Here is a 17,369-nt window from a genome sequence, read left to right on the forward strand (position 1 = left end):
CTCTAGTGACGACACTGCCCTCCGCCGCCTTGCCTGCGTCGACTCCGGTGCGTAACACTGATGACCCCACCCCCCCTCCCGCCGCGCGCGCGCGCACACACACACACACACACAGAGAGAGAGAGAGAGAGAGAGAGAGAGAGCATCCACTCTGGCACCTTGCCTCCACCCGCCACGGCGAGCCGCCGCCTCGATCAATTTGCAAGAAAGCACTCGGCATCTCCCCAGTGGAGCCGGACTCCGTCCCCACCCATGTCGTCGTTTGTGGCACACTCTTCCTCCCATGCACTGGCGACAGACGTGTTTGCCTCTTCATGTATGAGAAAGTGGCACCCGTAGAGTCAGTCGTGCTCGCAGTGATCCTGGTCCTCAATCTGCCAGGCGGCCTCGTCGGCGCGAACATCACCGCTAGGGTCAGGATCTTGCTCAAGTGCCAATGGGAGTGGACCGGCAGCGGAGGTGCTCTCCTGGAGTTACCAAAGTGGTCATCAATTTTGCAACAGGGGTTGACTTGTAGTCCAGCCTTCTTAAACTGGGGCCGAGTTGCAAGAAAGTGGAGTAGGTGGAGGTTGGCTCCTAGCCGTCAGATCAAGAACGATCTGACAGCCACAGAGGCGGAAGACGCTCGCATGGAATCGATCGGTTCAAGGCAAGCATTTCTCTATGTTTTATCGGTTATGTAATGGTGTTTTAAGATTGTGTGCTATTTTAATTTATGCCTGGCCTTTCCAAAAACTTGGTGTACGATACTATAAGATCACACGTCAAGAAAAAAAGATACTATAAGATCTTGTAAAGTGGTAGCCCATAAAGTAGCCAAATCTGGCATTCCTCCAACCGGTAGCTGGACGATATACTTTTTTATTATATTAATATTATATACAGCACCCACAAACAAAAGCAAGCTGTGGAAATCTTCTATCAGGCAGTGTGTGCCTAGACGTGGTATTAATTAATACGTATAATACAAGTCTTCTGTTAGTAGCTAGTAAGTTCATGCAGCTCCACACGCTCCACGCCCTCCCTTCAAAAGGCACGCAAAACCATCAAACTCAGGGACTGCCACCTTCTTCCTTTGGGATTTCCGGCGTGGGCGTGAAATGGGAAGGAAATGGCACGCGGTCGCGGTACTGACCATAACGTACATTGTGGCCACCACAGCCATTGGGGCCACTGACAAAGGCCTCTCCATCGCCGGCACCGTTGCAGCAGCGCCGGACGAAGCGAGCTCCCTGCAAAAGCTGGCCAGCTTGGACGGAACCATCCATCAACACGTGTGGCCGGTAACGATAGTTGATAGATAGAGACTAGAAAGCCCTTCTTCCTTCTGTTGTTTTAATATATCAACTTGTATTTGCATAATTTGTTCAACTATATGTCAGACTTGTCAGTACTCATTTGTCCCAGAGAATTTGTGTTGTAGCTAAATATGGACAAATTTCTTGATATGTGCCGTGTTAATTTGGTAAGTTTTGTTGGATTTTCTTGTACTTAGCCCTTGAATGCTGGATGGCGAACTGTGTTGGGGTCATTCGTTGGATTCTTTGGGGCAGCGCTTGGTAGCATTGGCGGGCTAGGTGGAGGTGGGATCTTCGTGCCGATGCTGACATTGATTGTTGGTTTCGATACCAAGTCGGCGACTGCGATGTCAAAATGTGAGGATGCAGTTCATTTTACTTTACAACAGAAAATTAGTATTCTTGATTTTGTTTTTAATTAGGTTGTAACATTTGCAACGAGTCTCTACATATCTGTCATTTATGGTGCTCTTCTACATATTGTTCATTATGTACTATTAACTCCGTTAGTAAATAGATGATGTAAAGTCCTTTGTATAGATGATGTTTTATAGGCTTGCATGATTTCCAACATGCACCTTTGATCATTACTTTTGAACATATATCTATAAAATTGTGTACTCCCTCTCTCTTAGTTTACAAGGCATGCGCGTATCCCTAGGTCGTGAATTTGACCAATCTAATAGAAGTCATATATTACAAAAAACATATCGTTATAAACTCCAGATGTTCTATTTTCAAACGGTATAATTTTTGTGTTATATAGTTTATATTACGGTGATAAAATTGGCAACCTAGGGGTACGCGCACGCCCCGTAAACTGAAACAGAGGGAGTGCTGTCAAAACATTTTTCATGGCAAAACTAATGATACATTTCCACCACAATAATCTAATTACATATATTAGTTAACGTTCAAAAAACTACTTCATAATCTGTAGCAAGTCGTGTATTGACGAACGGCGGCAGTAGCTTTTAGTTCTGGCTTGAGATGTTCTCCAAAATTAATTTAGAAACATCTGCCCCAAAATACACTTTGAACGAACTCAAGTGAATATTTAGTATTGAGAAGGTCAAAATGACCACTTAGTGTCTTACAACTCTGCCAGATAGTAGATTGCCGTAGCAGTTAGATCAAAATGAATCCGACAATTTCCCTTCTGTAATTTGACATTAGAAGACATCTCAACTATTCCATTCAGTAATTAAACATGGATTTTCCCCACACAGAAATTAAACATGGGATTTACTCTTAACATATAGTATATCATAATACATAAAAATACGCTACTCTTATGATTGTTTCTGGGAATCTCTTCCACAGGTATGATCACGGGAGCTGCTGTTTCAACCGTGTACTACAACCTCAAGCTGAAACACCCAACTTTGAACATGCCAATGATAGACTATGATCTAGCCCTGCTCATACAACCCATGCTCATGATGGGGGTCAGCATTGGGGTCATTTGCAATGTGATATTCCCCGACTGGCTTGTCACAGTTCTCTTCATCGTCCTTTCTCTAGGTTCTCAGATCTGTCCTGAAACTGCGCCAAAAATTTACCCTTTCTAACTTGTAGCTGACTTCAGAATGTTTTCCAAACTTTAATTCCAGTTACTTCAACTAAAGCTTTTCTGAAGGGTGTTGAAACATGGAAGAAAGAGGCACTAATAATAAGGGTACTACGTCTCTTCAGCATCCTCTTGCTAGTACCCTTTTTCCTTTACCTTTTTTTCCACAGTACAAATCGTTAAGAATGTTGATAGGCTCCTTAATTTGCTTTAATATTTCAGGAGGCAGCGGCGAAAAAATCAAACCAATCTGGTAACATCAATAAACCTATAAGTCAGCATTCATAAAATGCATAGAACTACCGTTTATATTTTCTTGATTTCCTAGGTGATCGAATTGAGTACACACCGTCTACCGGATCCGATGCCATAGCAGAGACAAGACTCCCCTCGGATGAAGCGGTGAATAGAAAACCATGAAATCTTCTCAAGCACTATGTGTAAGACACTAAGACTAGAGTTCGGTTGTTGTTGTAGGTATCCATTTGGAAGAACATTTACTGGAAGGAGTTTGGACTCCTTATCTTTGTTTGGGCAGCAATCCTTACACTTCAAGTTTCCATGGTGAGAAACTAATTATTTGGTGTACTATAAGTTTTTTATTGATTAGTTGCTTTACTTAGACATGTCAACCTGCATTAGGTTTTATATATAACACATGATACTCCACTCCATTGTGCTCTGCTTTTCCAATCCCGTCATTCAGAATATGAGTAAGCAAACCTTAATTTGCACATGGGGATTTTATATTGGGAAATGTTGTGAGAGATTCATGTTAATACCAAAGACCCGTTTGTGTATATCCACGCTGTCTTAGAATCAAGTGCATAAACACGGTAAAATTGGTACCACTACATGCATCACGAGATTTGTTACAATTATTTTATTATAATAGTTGCACAGTTACAATTGATAGATTTCTTGTCCACTAACATTGAGAGAACACATTGGAAATAGTAAGGGTAGAAGTCTTTGTATTAGCCTCAGGCTATCAGCGGAGTGTGAAATGGCTTATTCATCAACATCATCATTGTAGTAACCTTCTCAGTATCTACCTTCTTGGTCGAAGTCGAAGTAGGAAAACAAAACGACCATACTCGATTAGTCATTTGTGTACTCAGCATGCCACCATGTATATGGAAACACAAGCAGTACTAATTAAATCCATGCATGCTTGAGAAAGAAAAGGCTATATGTCTATGTTTTAACAAGTGACATATTTAGTTGAAATTAGAAGAATAGTATGGATGTACCCTTATATATAACAGGAGATACTCCACATTATTGTGCTATGTTTCCCCTATCTCATCATTTAGAATATGATAATGAAATTAAGCTCGGTGAGATTTACACAAACTGGTTAGAAAGAGAGTTGTGGAAACAGAGATGAGATGAAGGAAATCACTCCGGCTTTTTAATGGGCAAACAATAATGTAATTAACTATGGTAGGACATCTCACCTTCTATTCATTGGTTGGAGAATGATAAAGTAACAATTAGAGTAGTTCATCACATACTAGATTTTTCTCATCCAAGGGTTTTATACTACTTCCCAATTTAGATTTGATCCTTTCATGAGATGAATGGTTTCTCTCTTTTTTTTTCCTCCTCTCTGAGTAATAAGAGATTCTCTGTAAACAACGCAATCAATACAACAACTCAATAATAAATTACTTGATGATAATCAACAAAAAATACATAGTTTCTTAGGAACCCTAGAAATACCGATGTTAGAATTACTTTCTAGGTAAATCATAACACTGACATTAAAATTGGGCTTATGTTAATTCTTTCATACAGAACTACGTGGAAACTTGCTCCACTTTGTACTGGGTTTTCAGCCTACTCCAGGTACTTTCAGCCTTCTTCACCTCATTATTCAACCATGTTGCATGAAAAATTGATTCCTAGTTACAAATTTTAGATGATTCTAGTGTTCAAGGATGTTTTCATGCCACTAACTAAATTGCCTGAATAAAACCATTATCTATTATAGCTTGAAGATAATTCAATCCTATTATATTTTTTGGATATATTTTCCTTTGATTTTGTATTTTTTTACAGACATAATATGATTACCCACAAAATAATAGATACTCCTATTATTGCCACTGTGTATCATATGAACTAAGATTTGACATACTAGTATCACTTCATCGTGTTACCATCATCATGTGTTACATTAACATAGTTTCTTTTCCTACTGGATAAGTAAGCAGATCCCAGTGTCGGCTGGAGTGTCCATATACCAGGCAGTAGGTTTGGTGCAGGGAAAGAGGGTGATATCATCAAGGGCAAATACACAGACTAGCCTAAAATCCCATCTAGTGTTGATATGCTTCTTTGGTGTCACTGCTGGTGTCCTCGGCGGTCTTCTTGGCCTCGGTGGAGGCGCAATCATGGGGCCACTTTTCTTGGAGCTTGGTATTCCTCCACAGGTTGATTTTTTTATTTGTTCATATCAAGAACTTATTCCTTCAATCATGTTTTTTCACTTGCAACCATTTGATGGCATTCTATTTATATTTTATTTTGCTAAGTAGTGCACATTTACTGCATAAAAGTAGTAAATAGTGTTGTTTGCAGCGATGCAATTGAGATGGACAATTATGATAACAGTGCCATGGATAATGGTGTGGTTGGTAGAAATGCAATTGACAATGGTGCATTTGATAAAGATGCAGTTGACAAGGGTGTAGTTGACAGCGATGTACATGACAAGGATAATGATGTGGTTGATAATGATGCAATTCATAGCGATGCAGTTGACAATATGTTTCTGCGGCATAATGTTTATCAACTATGTTGCTTATTTACATCATCTCAGTGTTAATACCAACACGTGCTTACTTCAACTCATGTGGTTACTTTTTTTCCTTTGTTTACTATAGGATTGACTAGTTAAGAAAATATTGAATGTTTACCATGGAGTCATGCTCTTTACTTATCATATATTCATTACATATTTGACATGTATGTATACCCTATACTGTTGCAGGTCTCAAGTGCTACAGCCACCTTTGCAATGATGTTTTCATCATCCATAGCCGTCATAGAGTACTACCTCCTGAACCGGTTCCCTATACCATATGGTATTGTCTCTCTTTTTTTGTGCTCCTCCTAAGGTAATCGTGTATTACTATTAAAAGAATGTCTTTTGTGCAGCTCTCTTTTTCACATGTGTGGCATTCATTGCTGCAATCATTGGTCAGCTCGTTGCAAGGAAACTGATAAACTGGTTAGGAAGGGCATCATTTATCATCTTCGTGTTGTCCTTCATGATCTTCATTGGTGTGATTCCTCTAGGTACCAGTTTCTCTCTTCTGAATCCCTTCACAACAACCATCCACATCACATCATATCAAAGCCAAAACAACTTTGAATTGCAGGTGGAGTCGGTATCTTAAACATGAAGCACAAGATGGTGCGGCACGAGTACATGGGATTTCAGGACATTTGCAAGTCTGATGCATAGGAATATGCAACTTGAATGCATGCGACCAGTGTGATGAATTGTGCAGTTTGAGTGGATGGAATAGATGCCAAATTAAACCAATGGGATGGAAGATCAAAAGTTCATCACCTAATGTAATCAATGATTATATGCCGATCATCCTTTAGTTACTAGAGAATATATATCCTGCATTCACACATGTCAATGATCCTTTCATACTTGACTAACTCAATACATTCAGACTAAAGAATGATATGTAAAAAGCTTGTCGCATTGCTGCCTCAACACCATCATGGCAGGCAAGTAACTCTTTAATGAGGGGTCATCAACATGAGCATGTTTTTATTGACGTGATTTTATCACCCTTTCCTAGTGTTCTTTCCTTAATACTTCAAATAGTTTTGAAAACACATCCTGGAGAAAAAGGGCAAAAAGAAGTGCGCATACGCGGTAAAATCCAACAAAGCATATCGTGTAGGCATAAAATATAAAATAAAACATAAAATCGTCACATAATTTGGACTCATAAACTCCCCCCAAGCTGAAGTCTTTCTCGTCCCCAGACAAACACCGCAACTTCTAAGAACAAGATCATCTGAATTTTATGAGGCACGGATACACATAGAGGTATGAGTCCATCACAAACAATGAAAACTCATATTAGGCACATTAGGAAAATCAAATAATCCCCGAACACTTAGGCATGGTGCATTAGCTCCCAATCGTTCCTTGTTTCTTCACATGAATAAAGGAATCAAGGAATAAGAGATGTGAGGCGTGTATGCTTTCAATGACTTGAGACTACCTAGCACGGCATGCAGTGGTCAGTTTATTACATGCAACGGTATTGATTAGCAAATAAACATTATGTTCTCTAGTTTTCCTCTCCACCTTAGTCGCGGTGCACAACCTAAGAGCAAGTATAATAAGGTACAGTCAACATGCTATAAGGAATAAACAATTATATTTCTGCTGAGTTGGATGAGAGAGAAGAGGAGAGAGAAGGGAAGCGGGATAGAGATTAACAGCCGGCTACAGCATGGATTCCAAGAAACATTGTGAGTGTATGGTGGACCATGCATTAATAAAGTAGTACTGCTGAGCAACTAGCTACTATACATGTTGGTTATTAGGTTGACTATATGTGACATGGCAACTCCATATAGCCAGTTGTTGGTTATACTATTAACCATGCTCTGAGATGACTAATGCACCGGTACAGAGGGAGAATAAGATAAATGATCATGACGGGCAATAGCGCATTTCCACTATAAGAATGATCACGAAGGCTTAGACATTAATTCATTAGTGAACGAGTATCAACTTCATGCATGAAACCGTCTTTTACTTCAACCGAGAAAATAGTAAGGGGTCTTCTACTTTTTATCAAGAATATTCGACTTCACTTTTTATCAAGAATATTCAACTTCTACTTGTTACCGACTTTACAAAAATATTTCATTAACTACAACTTTACAAGATGATTTCCTTTCTCTTGCTGCATGTTCTAATTTATTCAATTAGTTTGACTTATGTCTCAACCTTTATATTTAAGCATTTTATTGAATCAGCTGGAATTAAAATGGGCTAATATATGTAGTTATTTCCTTCTCTAATAATTAAAATCAAGTTCGTGGAAGACTTATAATCATCACATGTTTGATCATGCTCTATTACTTGCATTAAATCATCATCTCATACATTTTTCAACTCAGGCAACGATACTAAACATCATTGATATTTATAGCTCATCGGAAGACAATCTTCCCTTATTCCGAAAGGACTTAAGAGATTTCAACCTTATCAAACGAAAAGCAGGCGAGCTAATCTTGGCATGCAGAACATAAACACATTACTCTTATAAATGATGCTAGAGTACCTGGCACCTGGGGGGTGTCATTGCCGGACGAGAGAGAGAGAGAGAGACGAGGAAGACGAACGAGAAAGATAGACACGAGTAGTTTTGGTGCAGCCGTAACTACGCAGTGTTTTCTGCTCTTTCCTTCTCTTCTTATCTCTGTTACAAAATTGGAAACGACTAACTACCGCGGCCAACTCGCTGTGATCCGGATTGGCCGCGCCATCCCGCAACCTCCAGATGCACAAGCACGTCCCCATCTACTACCTGCATGTTGCATGGAAGTGTCACATCTGCAGGCATGCAGCGTTTATTTTAAGCAGAAAACAAAACTAGCCTATGACATGAGCTTAGCATGGCTAACATCCCCCCCCCCCCCCCCCCCCCCCCCCCGAAGCTCAGCGTCCTTTGCTAATTACCTGCACTCCAAACCTCTAACGCAGCTTGACGAACTTCACCCGACCCAGCACTTTTGTCAAGGCATCAGCAACCTGATCATCAGTGCCAATGTGATCAATCTGCACCTCCTTTGTTTCAACACAATCTCGGATGAAATGAATCTTGATATCAATATGTTTGCTTCGGTTGTGATGAACGGGGTTCTTGGCCAGTGCGATTGCAGACTTGTTGTCAATCAGAAGCTTGAATGAGCTTGCTAATTACCTGCACTCCAAACCTCTGACGCAGCTTCACGAACTTCACCCGACCCAGCAATTTTGTCAAGGCATCGGCAACCTGATCATCAGTGCCGATGTGATCAATCTGCACCTCCTTTGTTTCAACACAATCTCGGATGAAATAAATCTTGATATCAATATGTTTGCTTCGGTTGTGATGAACGGGGTTCTTGGCCAGTGCGATTGCAGACTTGTTGTCAATCAGAAGCTTGAATGAGCTTGGTTCTTCTTCTCCTCTCATCTCTGCAAGAAGACGACTCAACCAAAGACCTTGGCAGGTAGTTGCGGCTGCTGCAACATAGTCCGCCTCACATGAGCTGATGGCTACAATCTTTTGCTTTTGAGAAGTCCATGACACCGGGTTCTCACCAAGGAAGAAGATCTGACCCGAGGTGCTCTTGCAATACCCAACGTCTCCGGCGTGATTGTTGTCGCTGTAACCAATCAGTTCAGCTTTGCTGGAGCCACGCTTGTAGCAGCAGACATAGTTCAGTGTGCCTCGCACATACCGAAGGATTTGCTTCACGGCTGTCCAGTGAGTCATAGTGGGTTTCTCCATAAACCCGCTCACTATCCCAACCGCATGTGTGATGTCCGGTCTAGTATGAACCAAGTATCTCATACTACCAATCACAGTACGATACAGCGAGGCATCAACTGCTTTTGCTTCATCATCCTTCTTCAGCTTGAGCCGGCATTCCATGGGAGTTTGGCATGCATTACATCCATCCATTCCAGCCACCTCTAGCACCTTCTCTGCATAACTCCTCTGACACAAAGTGATTGAGTCTATGGTTTGTGTTACCTCAATGCCCAAGTAGTAACTTAGAAGGCCAAGATCACTCATTTTGAAGAGCTCTTGCATCTATCCCTTCAACTCAATGATGGATGCTTGGTCAGTGCCCGTGATGATGAGGTCGTCGACGTACATGCCCACTAGCAGGAACGAGTGAGCATCACCGCGGCGATACACGGCGTGCTCCAACGGACTGCGTGTGAAGCTGAGAGCAGCCAGCGACTCGTCCAGCTTCGTGTACCAAGCACGCGGGGCCTGATGCAGTCCGTACAGCGCCTTGCGGAGCCGTAGTACACTCTCCTCCTTGCCGGCGACCTCGTACCCCGGTGGCTAGCAGAGCCGGTCCTAAGAATTCAGGGGCCTGGGGTGAAACTATGACCTGGGGGCCCTTTAATGTAGACATCAAAATCATGCTTAACATATGTATAGGTGAAATGTTACCAATAAACACTAAAAATGAAGAGGCCAGGGTACACTCCCTTTGCGAAATACTAAAAATGCATTCAAATTAAATAAGTATATATGTATATACTAGTACAAATGCTCGTGCGTTGCAACGGGCAAGTACGCAACACTTCTATATCGAGTGTTGGCTAACGCCAGAAATAAGTTTACAAGCATAACATTTTGGACCATAAAAATCAGATGTCAAGAAGCCACCCTAATGGCGTTCGTCAAGACCTAATTCAGCTCCGCACTTTCATCCGACGAAAGAGTAGTTCTGCATGGAATAGTCTTCCAATCGATTTTATTTTTTCTTGTTCAGAAAAACACGATTTGTTTTTGAAAAGGTGTATTTTTTGCAATTTTTCAGAACATTTTCTAAAAATTGATTCAATTTTTTGGTGATGAACATTTTTTGGAAAATTATATTTCATTTGTATTTGTTTTTTGCACTGTTTTTGGGCTTGGCCCAAGAAGAAGGACTTGACCGATACACACACAGACAACAAGTACTTTTTTGTTACTAAAAGAAAGAGAGACGCACGAACTCGATCTCCCTGGAGATTATATGTTATTAAGGGGTGTTGTATATGTATATTCCGTTGCCGTCTAGTGGAAGGGTTGTGGGATAGGAAGGGCGTACGATGAAGTTTGACCGAGTGCTTTATTCTGGAATTTGAGACATATTCTTTGAGTGTTTAATTATTGCTACCCATGAATATACTCCCTCCATTCCAAATTATAGGGAGTTTTAACTTATTTCTTAATCAGACGTATATAGACGTGTTTTAATGCGTTTCTTCACTCATTTCAGTTTGTATGTAGTCTTTATAAAAATATTTAAAACATCTTATATTAGTGAACGAAGGAAGTACACTATTGTAACCTTTATATATGAATCTTAATGAACTTCCTGCATCCTCACAAAAAACATGATTATTTCCCTATATCTATTTCCAAATGGGTCTATCTTTTAGACTCCATATTTTGAAATTGATTACTATAATACATTAGAAATTTTAGAAATTAATGAGCCCCAATGACAATTGAGAATTAAATATTTTTATATAAGTGAATCCTCTCAATTTGGACATGCCCTGAACTGGGTACTTGGAAGCTATACCTGAATCAAATCATGACACGAGGTAAATATAGGATTGTATTGCAGCAAAACATACTTTCAGCAAGTATGGTAATGGTGCGAGTCATTATCATTTCTCATAAACACAAAGACTGATTATTTGCACAACAAAATTAATAAAGCACTATTGTGTAGGTACATAAGTAAAGAGAACAGGCGAGCGCCATTGGGTTATTTTCTGAATGAAAGTCTGCTGATAATAAAAATAATCAAACCCTGACCATCCCATGCAGAATGAGTAAATGAGCAATCTCTGGTAACATCACAAGATTTATTAACTTTGGCATGAACAAACCCTTCAACACCGAGCAGCATATAATCCAATCACGAAAAAAATAAAAAAAGCTGAACAACCCAGAACATGTGATGCCTTTATTTTGCATGTGGACTCATATCAAATATAGCGGGTGCAGCGCAGAGCATCTGAAGATATTGAACGCATCCCGCTCACTGCGGCATACAGAAATTTGTTGGCAATCGACGGCGGTCATCTCTTGTCCGATGGCTCAATCCTGACCACTTCTCCTGTCGTCAAGTCATCATAGCTTCGCAGGCACGACCATGAGCAGAGCATAAACAACCATGCCATAAATATCTGATCATCGAGAAGCACAACCTAAAACATTGAATGAATAGAGCATTACAGCCCAAGAGGTAGAATAACACGTACATTCACAATGTTGTTCTAAGCATAGTCGAAATGCCATGCAAACTAAGTACAACATGTTAAACGCTCGATAAAGAAATCCCTAGTAAAAAGTATATCATTCAATATACGTACACATGTATAACGTTAGAGGCACTTGATCCTTGGCAAGTAGTACAGGGGAACATCAGGAGAAGAAGGAAAAGTTGGAAAACATGACCGGCCTGTATTAGCAATTCATGTGCGCTTGTAAATGAATTAGTGAGTTCAATGTGGCCCATCCTTCCAGATATAGAAAATATATGTTGATATTTTAAATAACCAATAAATTTATCTGCATCATGCAGCATAAAATTGAAGCCCATTAAGATTATGAATAACGCACAGATGGAAAGCCTACAATGGATTTAACACACAAACATCTCAAAACTGCTACTGTCCTCCCCAGCATATTATTCAATAACAGATGTAGCAAAGGTTACCTTTGACTGCAAAAATGTTTGCTTTTACTGGAAATTGTTGAGTTCCTCCACCACATATGTACACATGCAGCTGTCCAAAGTGAAATTCTGTTTTCTGTAGCATTCAAAGTATCACAAAAGATATTTAATGATGTCAGTTTTTTTCTTGAAGAGACCATGGGGAATAAGGTTGAGCGGGGAGGACGTACATGATACATCATCCAACGGCTGCAAAAAATGAATACCACATGGTAGAAACAAATCACACATTTAAACGTCTAAGCAAAGCAGGACATGCAACAAAAAATCCAAAGAGAATAATACCATGGCTTTAATGCTCCAATCACTATTCAGGGGTCTTGTATCAGGCATGCTGCTGCTACTGTCACCACTCCTGTCAGATTTTTCTGGGCTTCTCCAAGCTGATTACCCAGGATGCCCCAACTTTTGTGTTCACTGTTTCCTCAAAATGATTTCTACACTCTCCAAAATAAAATTATTATGAGTTTAAGCAAGTCATAATTAACTTCAAGTTTAGAAGATCAGCACTGCTAAACTTTCCACTAATGTATTGCAAGAGATGCGGCAAAGATAAACCAATGCAAATTAAGGATCTCAATCATCTCAGAGAAAGCACTCTGATGAAGCAAATATGCCAAACCATGAATTGTATAGGTCAATAAGCTTTACTCATGTCCACTGACGGCGCCTCACTGACGACCACGCCCGGTTGTTGGTGCCATTGTAGTCTGCACGAGCAATCATCATCACACGCAACTTCTGATCTAATTAATCAGAGTGCTCTTTCTCATCCAGCTGAAGAATCTCTTCCCCTGAAAAAAACTATACAAACTCCCTAAGTAAAATAAAACCAAAGGCATAGGCAGAAACAATTTCTTCCATATCAACTGAAGCTCGATGGAAAAAGCAACTTCTGATCTAATTAATCAGAGTGCTCTTTCTTATCTAGCAGAAGAATCTCTTGCCCTGAAAAAAGAACTGTACGAACTCCCTAAGCGAAAGAAAACCAAAGGCACATATAGAAACAATTTCTTCCCTGTCAATTGAAGCTCGACAGAAAATGCTACCTTCAACCAATCAATTATTGCCCAGTGCCTTTGAAGAACTATTGCTGCCTCAGGCCCTGAACTTTATCCACCTGCTGATTTCTTCTATGGCTAGGGAGCATGCATTCTTCTAGGGATTGGTCACATAGGAACAAAAAAATGGATCCCAAGACTTAGTAGGCACAAGTGATCTTTGGGAAAATAAATGGGTTTCACAAGCTCAGAAGAGGCATAAACGTACGAAAACAATCAGAAACCGTATATTGTCAACAAAGGGCATTCAAGTATCCATGATCTCATGAAAAAAAGTATCCATGATCTTGAGACAAAGCAAATACAGTCAGTTGCTAGATCCATGAATAACTCATTATCACTGAAGAATTAAGGAGTCAGCATGAACTACCTAAAGCAGGGAAGACCAAAAAGAATGCCAGATTAGAAGGATCAGTTTCCCCTAAACAGCACATTGGGTGATAAGAAATGTATCATGTGCATGGAGTGAAAATATACTTAATGCAAACCTTTGAACTGAAAATCTACACGGATACACTTTTTAAGCAAATGCAGCGAAATACATGTGAGCTTTATATAGACGTACCAAACCATAAGAAGCAACCAGTTGAATACCAACATAAACCAACTCTCATCGCCCCTCGCCTCTAACTCTCTACATAACTGTAGCATTCTGTTGCTTAACAAAAATAATGATTGCATGTAGGCCTGCAGATGCTACACCCAGAAAAGAAAAAGTGAACAGTTTTCACAAATCTCGGCATGGCAATGTGAATCTAAATTCAATATAATAAAAAATGAGTCACCCAAAAGTGGATTTAAAAAGATTCGCATGGAAATGTCATGAGAATTGCTTCCCAATCTTCAGAAACTGAAGCATGTACCATCATCAATTCACTTACACAATTCAATTTTATATTTCAAGGTCATTTGGACACATCAATGGAACACCAATTACTTATATAAGGTTCATGTTTGCATAAATAAACCACAACTCCTAGAAGTGGAAGGCATCAGAAATTCATGTACAGGACACTGAAGCCCAAAATTAAGTTGCTAAATATTGAAAATATCCATAGCTAAATTGTCTAACTTTCTGACACATTACCCACTGAATTCCTTTATAATTCTAACAACTGCATCCAGCAGCAGCAGCAGCCGCAACCATCCAAAATTCTCTTGACTACAACCTTGTGCAATCGCTAGTGTGTAGCTCAATCAACACTAAACTACACAAGGCTCCAATTTCAACCAGAGAAATCTAATCCAAGGTAGCAAATTAATGGGGAAGGGAGAGGGGATGTACCTTACGTGTGAGGAAGAGAGGGATTAGGAGATGACGAAGATGTAGACAGCCCAGGAGATCAGGGAAAGAATCGTTAGAGAGAAGGCCGAGGGGATAAGGCACGCGAGGGGAACGGACGAAGGCCGACGAAGGCGACGACCGAACGTCGCTCACTTGCTCGACCCCGAGTGCTTCAACCACGAGGGAGGAGAGCTCCCTCGATCCCCGACGCCTCCGCGCACCCGAGTCCCACCTCAGCCGATGGCCGGCGAACCACCAGCAAGCAGCAGCAGGGCCGCCGCCGCGCCTCGCCGCTCTCAAAGTTACCCGATGCCATGGCACACCGGCCAGCCGTCGTGCTCCACGCTCCGGCCGCCTTCCTTCAAGATTCGCCACCTGCGCGCCATTCCCCACCGGATCCGTCGAGATCCGGCAGTTCCTCGTCGTCGGCGGTGGAAGGACGCGGGTCGCCGGCAGTGGAAGGCTGCGGGTGTGGGGGCACTTGGGGTAGGGGTAGGCGCGCCGGCGGGGTGGGCGGCGGCGGCCAGCGGTGGCGGCGGCGCGCTGGAGGCGTCGGGGGAGGCAAGATCATGTGGTTGGCTGGTGCGGTTGGCGGTGCGCCTCTGTGGGGGAGGGGTGCTTTTGCAAAATTGAAACGTTATATAGAGACCCACTAAAACAGGGACCGCGGGTTAGTTTCGTATAAACCGAGGGACTTTTATGAAAAATCGCTAGCGACGACGTACCACCAGAAGCAATGCGTGGTTTATTATTAGAGAAAAAAAAGATTACCATGAAATTTTCTCCTTAATGGGACGCAACCCCAAAACCTCGTAGATAATAGTTCTGCAGCATCAAGACCATGACATTGATCATTACTTTCAACAAACAAGTTCATATAGAATTCGACACAATTTACTGGTTCATCTAGTTTCAGTAGACATTGTCCAGTACTCAATCGTGGAACACAACTACGTAAACTCTTCGTCTTCATTCAGATTTAGTAGGTGTTCTATCCACCACCACATTTTTGTCATGTACTGATTTTGGTAATTTCTGAATTACAAGATGTCCATTATGATCTATTACTCGGAATCAAAATGTGCTTTCAACATATATTGTGCTGCTAACATTTGCTAAATTACGCAAGTGTCAATCATAGCGAATTAACAAAAACATTGTGCCTCCCGACTCGCGAAAACACATCCTATTAACTAGTACGTGTCTGATTTGCTACTAGAGTCGACAGTGCTTTCCGGTAAATAATTCTTAATCAAACAATAATACCATGGCTCCTTGTTCTGAATACCAAGGGAAAGTTCTGCTCAGGGTGACAGCCAATTTTTGCCGTGAGTAAGGGCAAAAAATCTCAAAATCCATATGATGATACAAACTCACAAGATTAGATCGAAAAGGAGCCAAGCATTTCTTACCGGAGCCTGACGACAAGTCATAAGCCTACTTGCGTGCTAACCTTCGTCGCAGCTACTCCAGCGTCGGCGGCGATTAGGGATAGCCTTGCTAGGATTAGGGATTGAAGTTTCATGTGAGTGATGGGCGTCGGCGGCGGAAAAAACAAGACATGGGTGTCTACTGCCTGGACTCCTGGAGGGCTTCATGTCCAGCTACCCATGCGCTAGGCCCAGGCTCGATGTACTGCTACGAAAGGAAAAAGGTTCGGACGACGAACTCCTGGTCGGGGGCTACCTTGCGTAGCGTACCTCCTGGGAGGGGGGCCTTGGATGTTGGGGGCTCGGGGTGGCCGCCCCTGCTAGGCGGAGTATACCTCTTCAGTGAGATCATCGTTCAGAAAAGCAGATTTCACGTCCATGTGATGGACTTTCTAGCCGGAGTGTGCAGCAAAGGCCAGCAGCAGTCATACTGTCTCCATGCGAGCTACAGGAGAGAAAACCTCCTCAAAATCCATACCCTGGCGCTGGACATATCCCTTGGTGATGAGGCGGGCCTTATCCTTGACGATGTTGCTCGCCGGATCACGCTTGATACGGTATACCCACTTCAAACCGATCGCCTTGTGTCCGGTCGGGAGCTAAGCGAGCTCCCAGGTTTTGTTGTCGATGATAGACTGCATCTCGACATCCATGGCGCCCTTCCATGCCTTGCTTGTGAGCGCTTCATCCACGCCTCGTGGCTCCTCGGCGCTGAAGAGACAGCGCACCAGCAGGCAGCGCTCAAACTGTTCGCGCACTGCCTGGTCCTCAGTTTCCTCCAGCACACTCGAGAAACGCCGGTAGCGAACCGGATGCCCAGTTGGCACATCGCACCCGTCGTCGTGAGACGGAGGCGTGGCCCAGCGAGCCCTCGGTGGGTCCGTGGATGTCACCAGCTCGGACTACGACGACTCAGGCGTGTCCACCACTGGCGTGGTGACTGCGGGTGACTGCGGAATCCCCAAGGCTGGTGTAGAGGGTGACACCGCGCTATCGCTCGCCTGAGGACTCGAGGCGCTGCCGGAGTCCAGCTCGTGCTCACCGGGGCCGGTGGTATAAACCACCATGAACGTTGGTGCCGCAGACGCCACTGCGGACGCACCCGGCTCATCCCAGTTCCACGGCCTGCTTTCTTCAAATAAAACATCACTGAGTTACCTGAAGTTTCTTGGTCACTGTGATTGTACACCCGGTAGCACTTGGCCCCTT

At 42.2% G+C, this 17,369-nt stretch overlaps 1 protein-coding gene and 1 long non-coding RNA gene across 7 annotated transcripts; one reads left to right on the forward strand and one right to left on the reverse strand.

Annotated features, from left to right (window-relative positions):
• Positions 1–1,097: 1,097 nt before the first annotated feature.
• Positions 1,098–6,343, forward strand: LOC125549519 (sulfite exporter TauE/SafE family protein 3-like). Of its 2 annotated transcripts, none has more exons than XM_048712920.2 (12): positions 1,098–1,283; positions 1,496–1,655; positions 2,622–2,822; positions 2,912–2,976; positions 3,091–3,121; positions 3,197–3,270; positions 3,346–3,432; positions 4,669–4,719; positions 5,088–5,306; positions 5,867–5,960; positions 6,034–6,174; positions 6,258–6,343. In XM_048712920.2, exons 1-12 carry the CDS (start codon positions 1,101–1,103, stop codon positions 6,341–6,343), a joined length of 1,392 nt encoding a protein of 463 aa, XP_048568877.1. In that variant the 5' UTR covers positions 1,098–1,100. The 2 variants fall into 2 exon arrangements, with proteins under 2 accessions (XP_048568877.1, XP_087373449.1); XM_087517323.1 differs by having other exon boundaries at positions 1,101–1,283; positions 3,094–3,121.
• Positions 6,344–11,492: 5,149 nt separating this feature from the next.
• On the reverse strand, positions 11,493–15,335 carry LOC125546300 (uncharacterized). Of its 5 annotated transcripts, none has more exons than XR_015599186.1 (5): positions 14,731–15,335; positions 12,670–14,132; positions 12,555–12,573; positions 12,367–12,460; positions 11,493–11,854 (listed from the first exon to the last, which is right to left on the reverse strand). It is a non-coding gene; the product is annotated as an uncharacterized LOC125546300 (long non-coding RNA). The 5 variants fall into 5 exon arrangements; XR_007300560.2 differs by having other exon boundaries at positions 12,670–14,141; XR_007300562.2 differs by having other exon boundaries at positions 12,670–13,542; positions 14,011–15,335.
• Between the last annotated feature and the right edge of the window lie 2,034 nt (positions 15,336–17,369).

The sequence above is a fragment of the Triticum urartu genome, chromosome 3A (assembly GCF_056163025.1).
Source record: "Triticum urartu cultivar PI428250 chromosome 3A, HENAU_Tu73, whole genome shotgun sequence".
Classification (NCBI taxonomy): domain Eukaryota; kingdom Viridiplantae; phylum Streptophyta; class Magnoliopsida; order Poales; family Poaceae; genus Triticum; species Triticum urartu.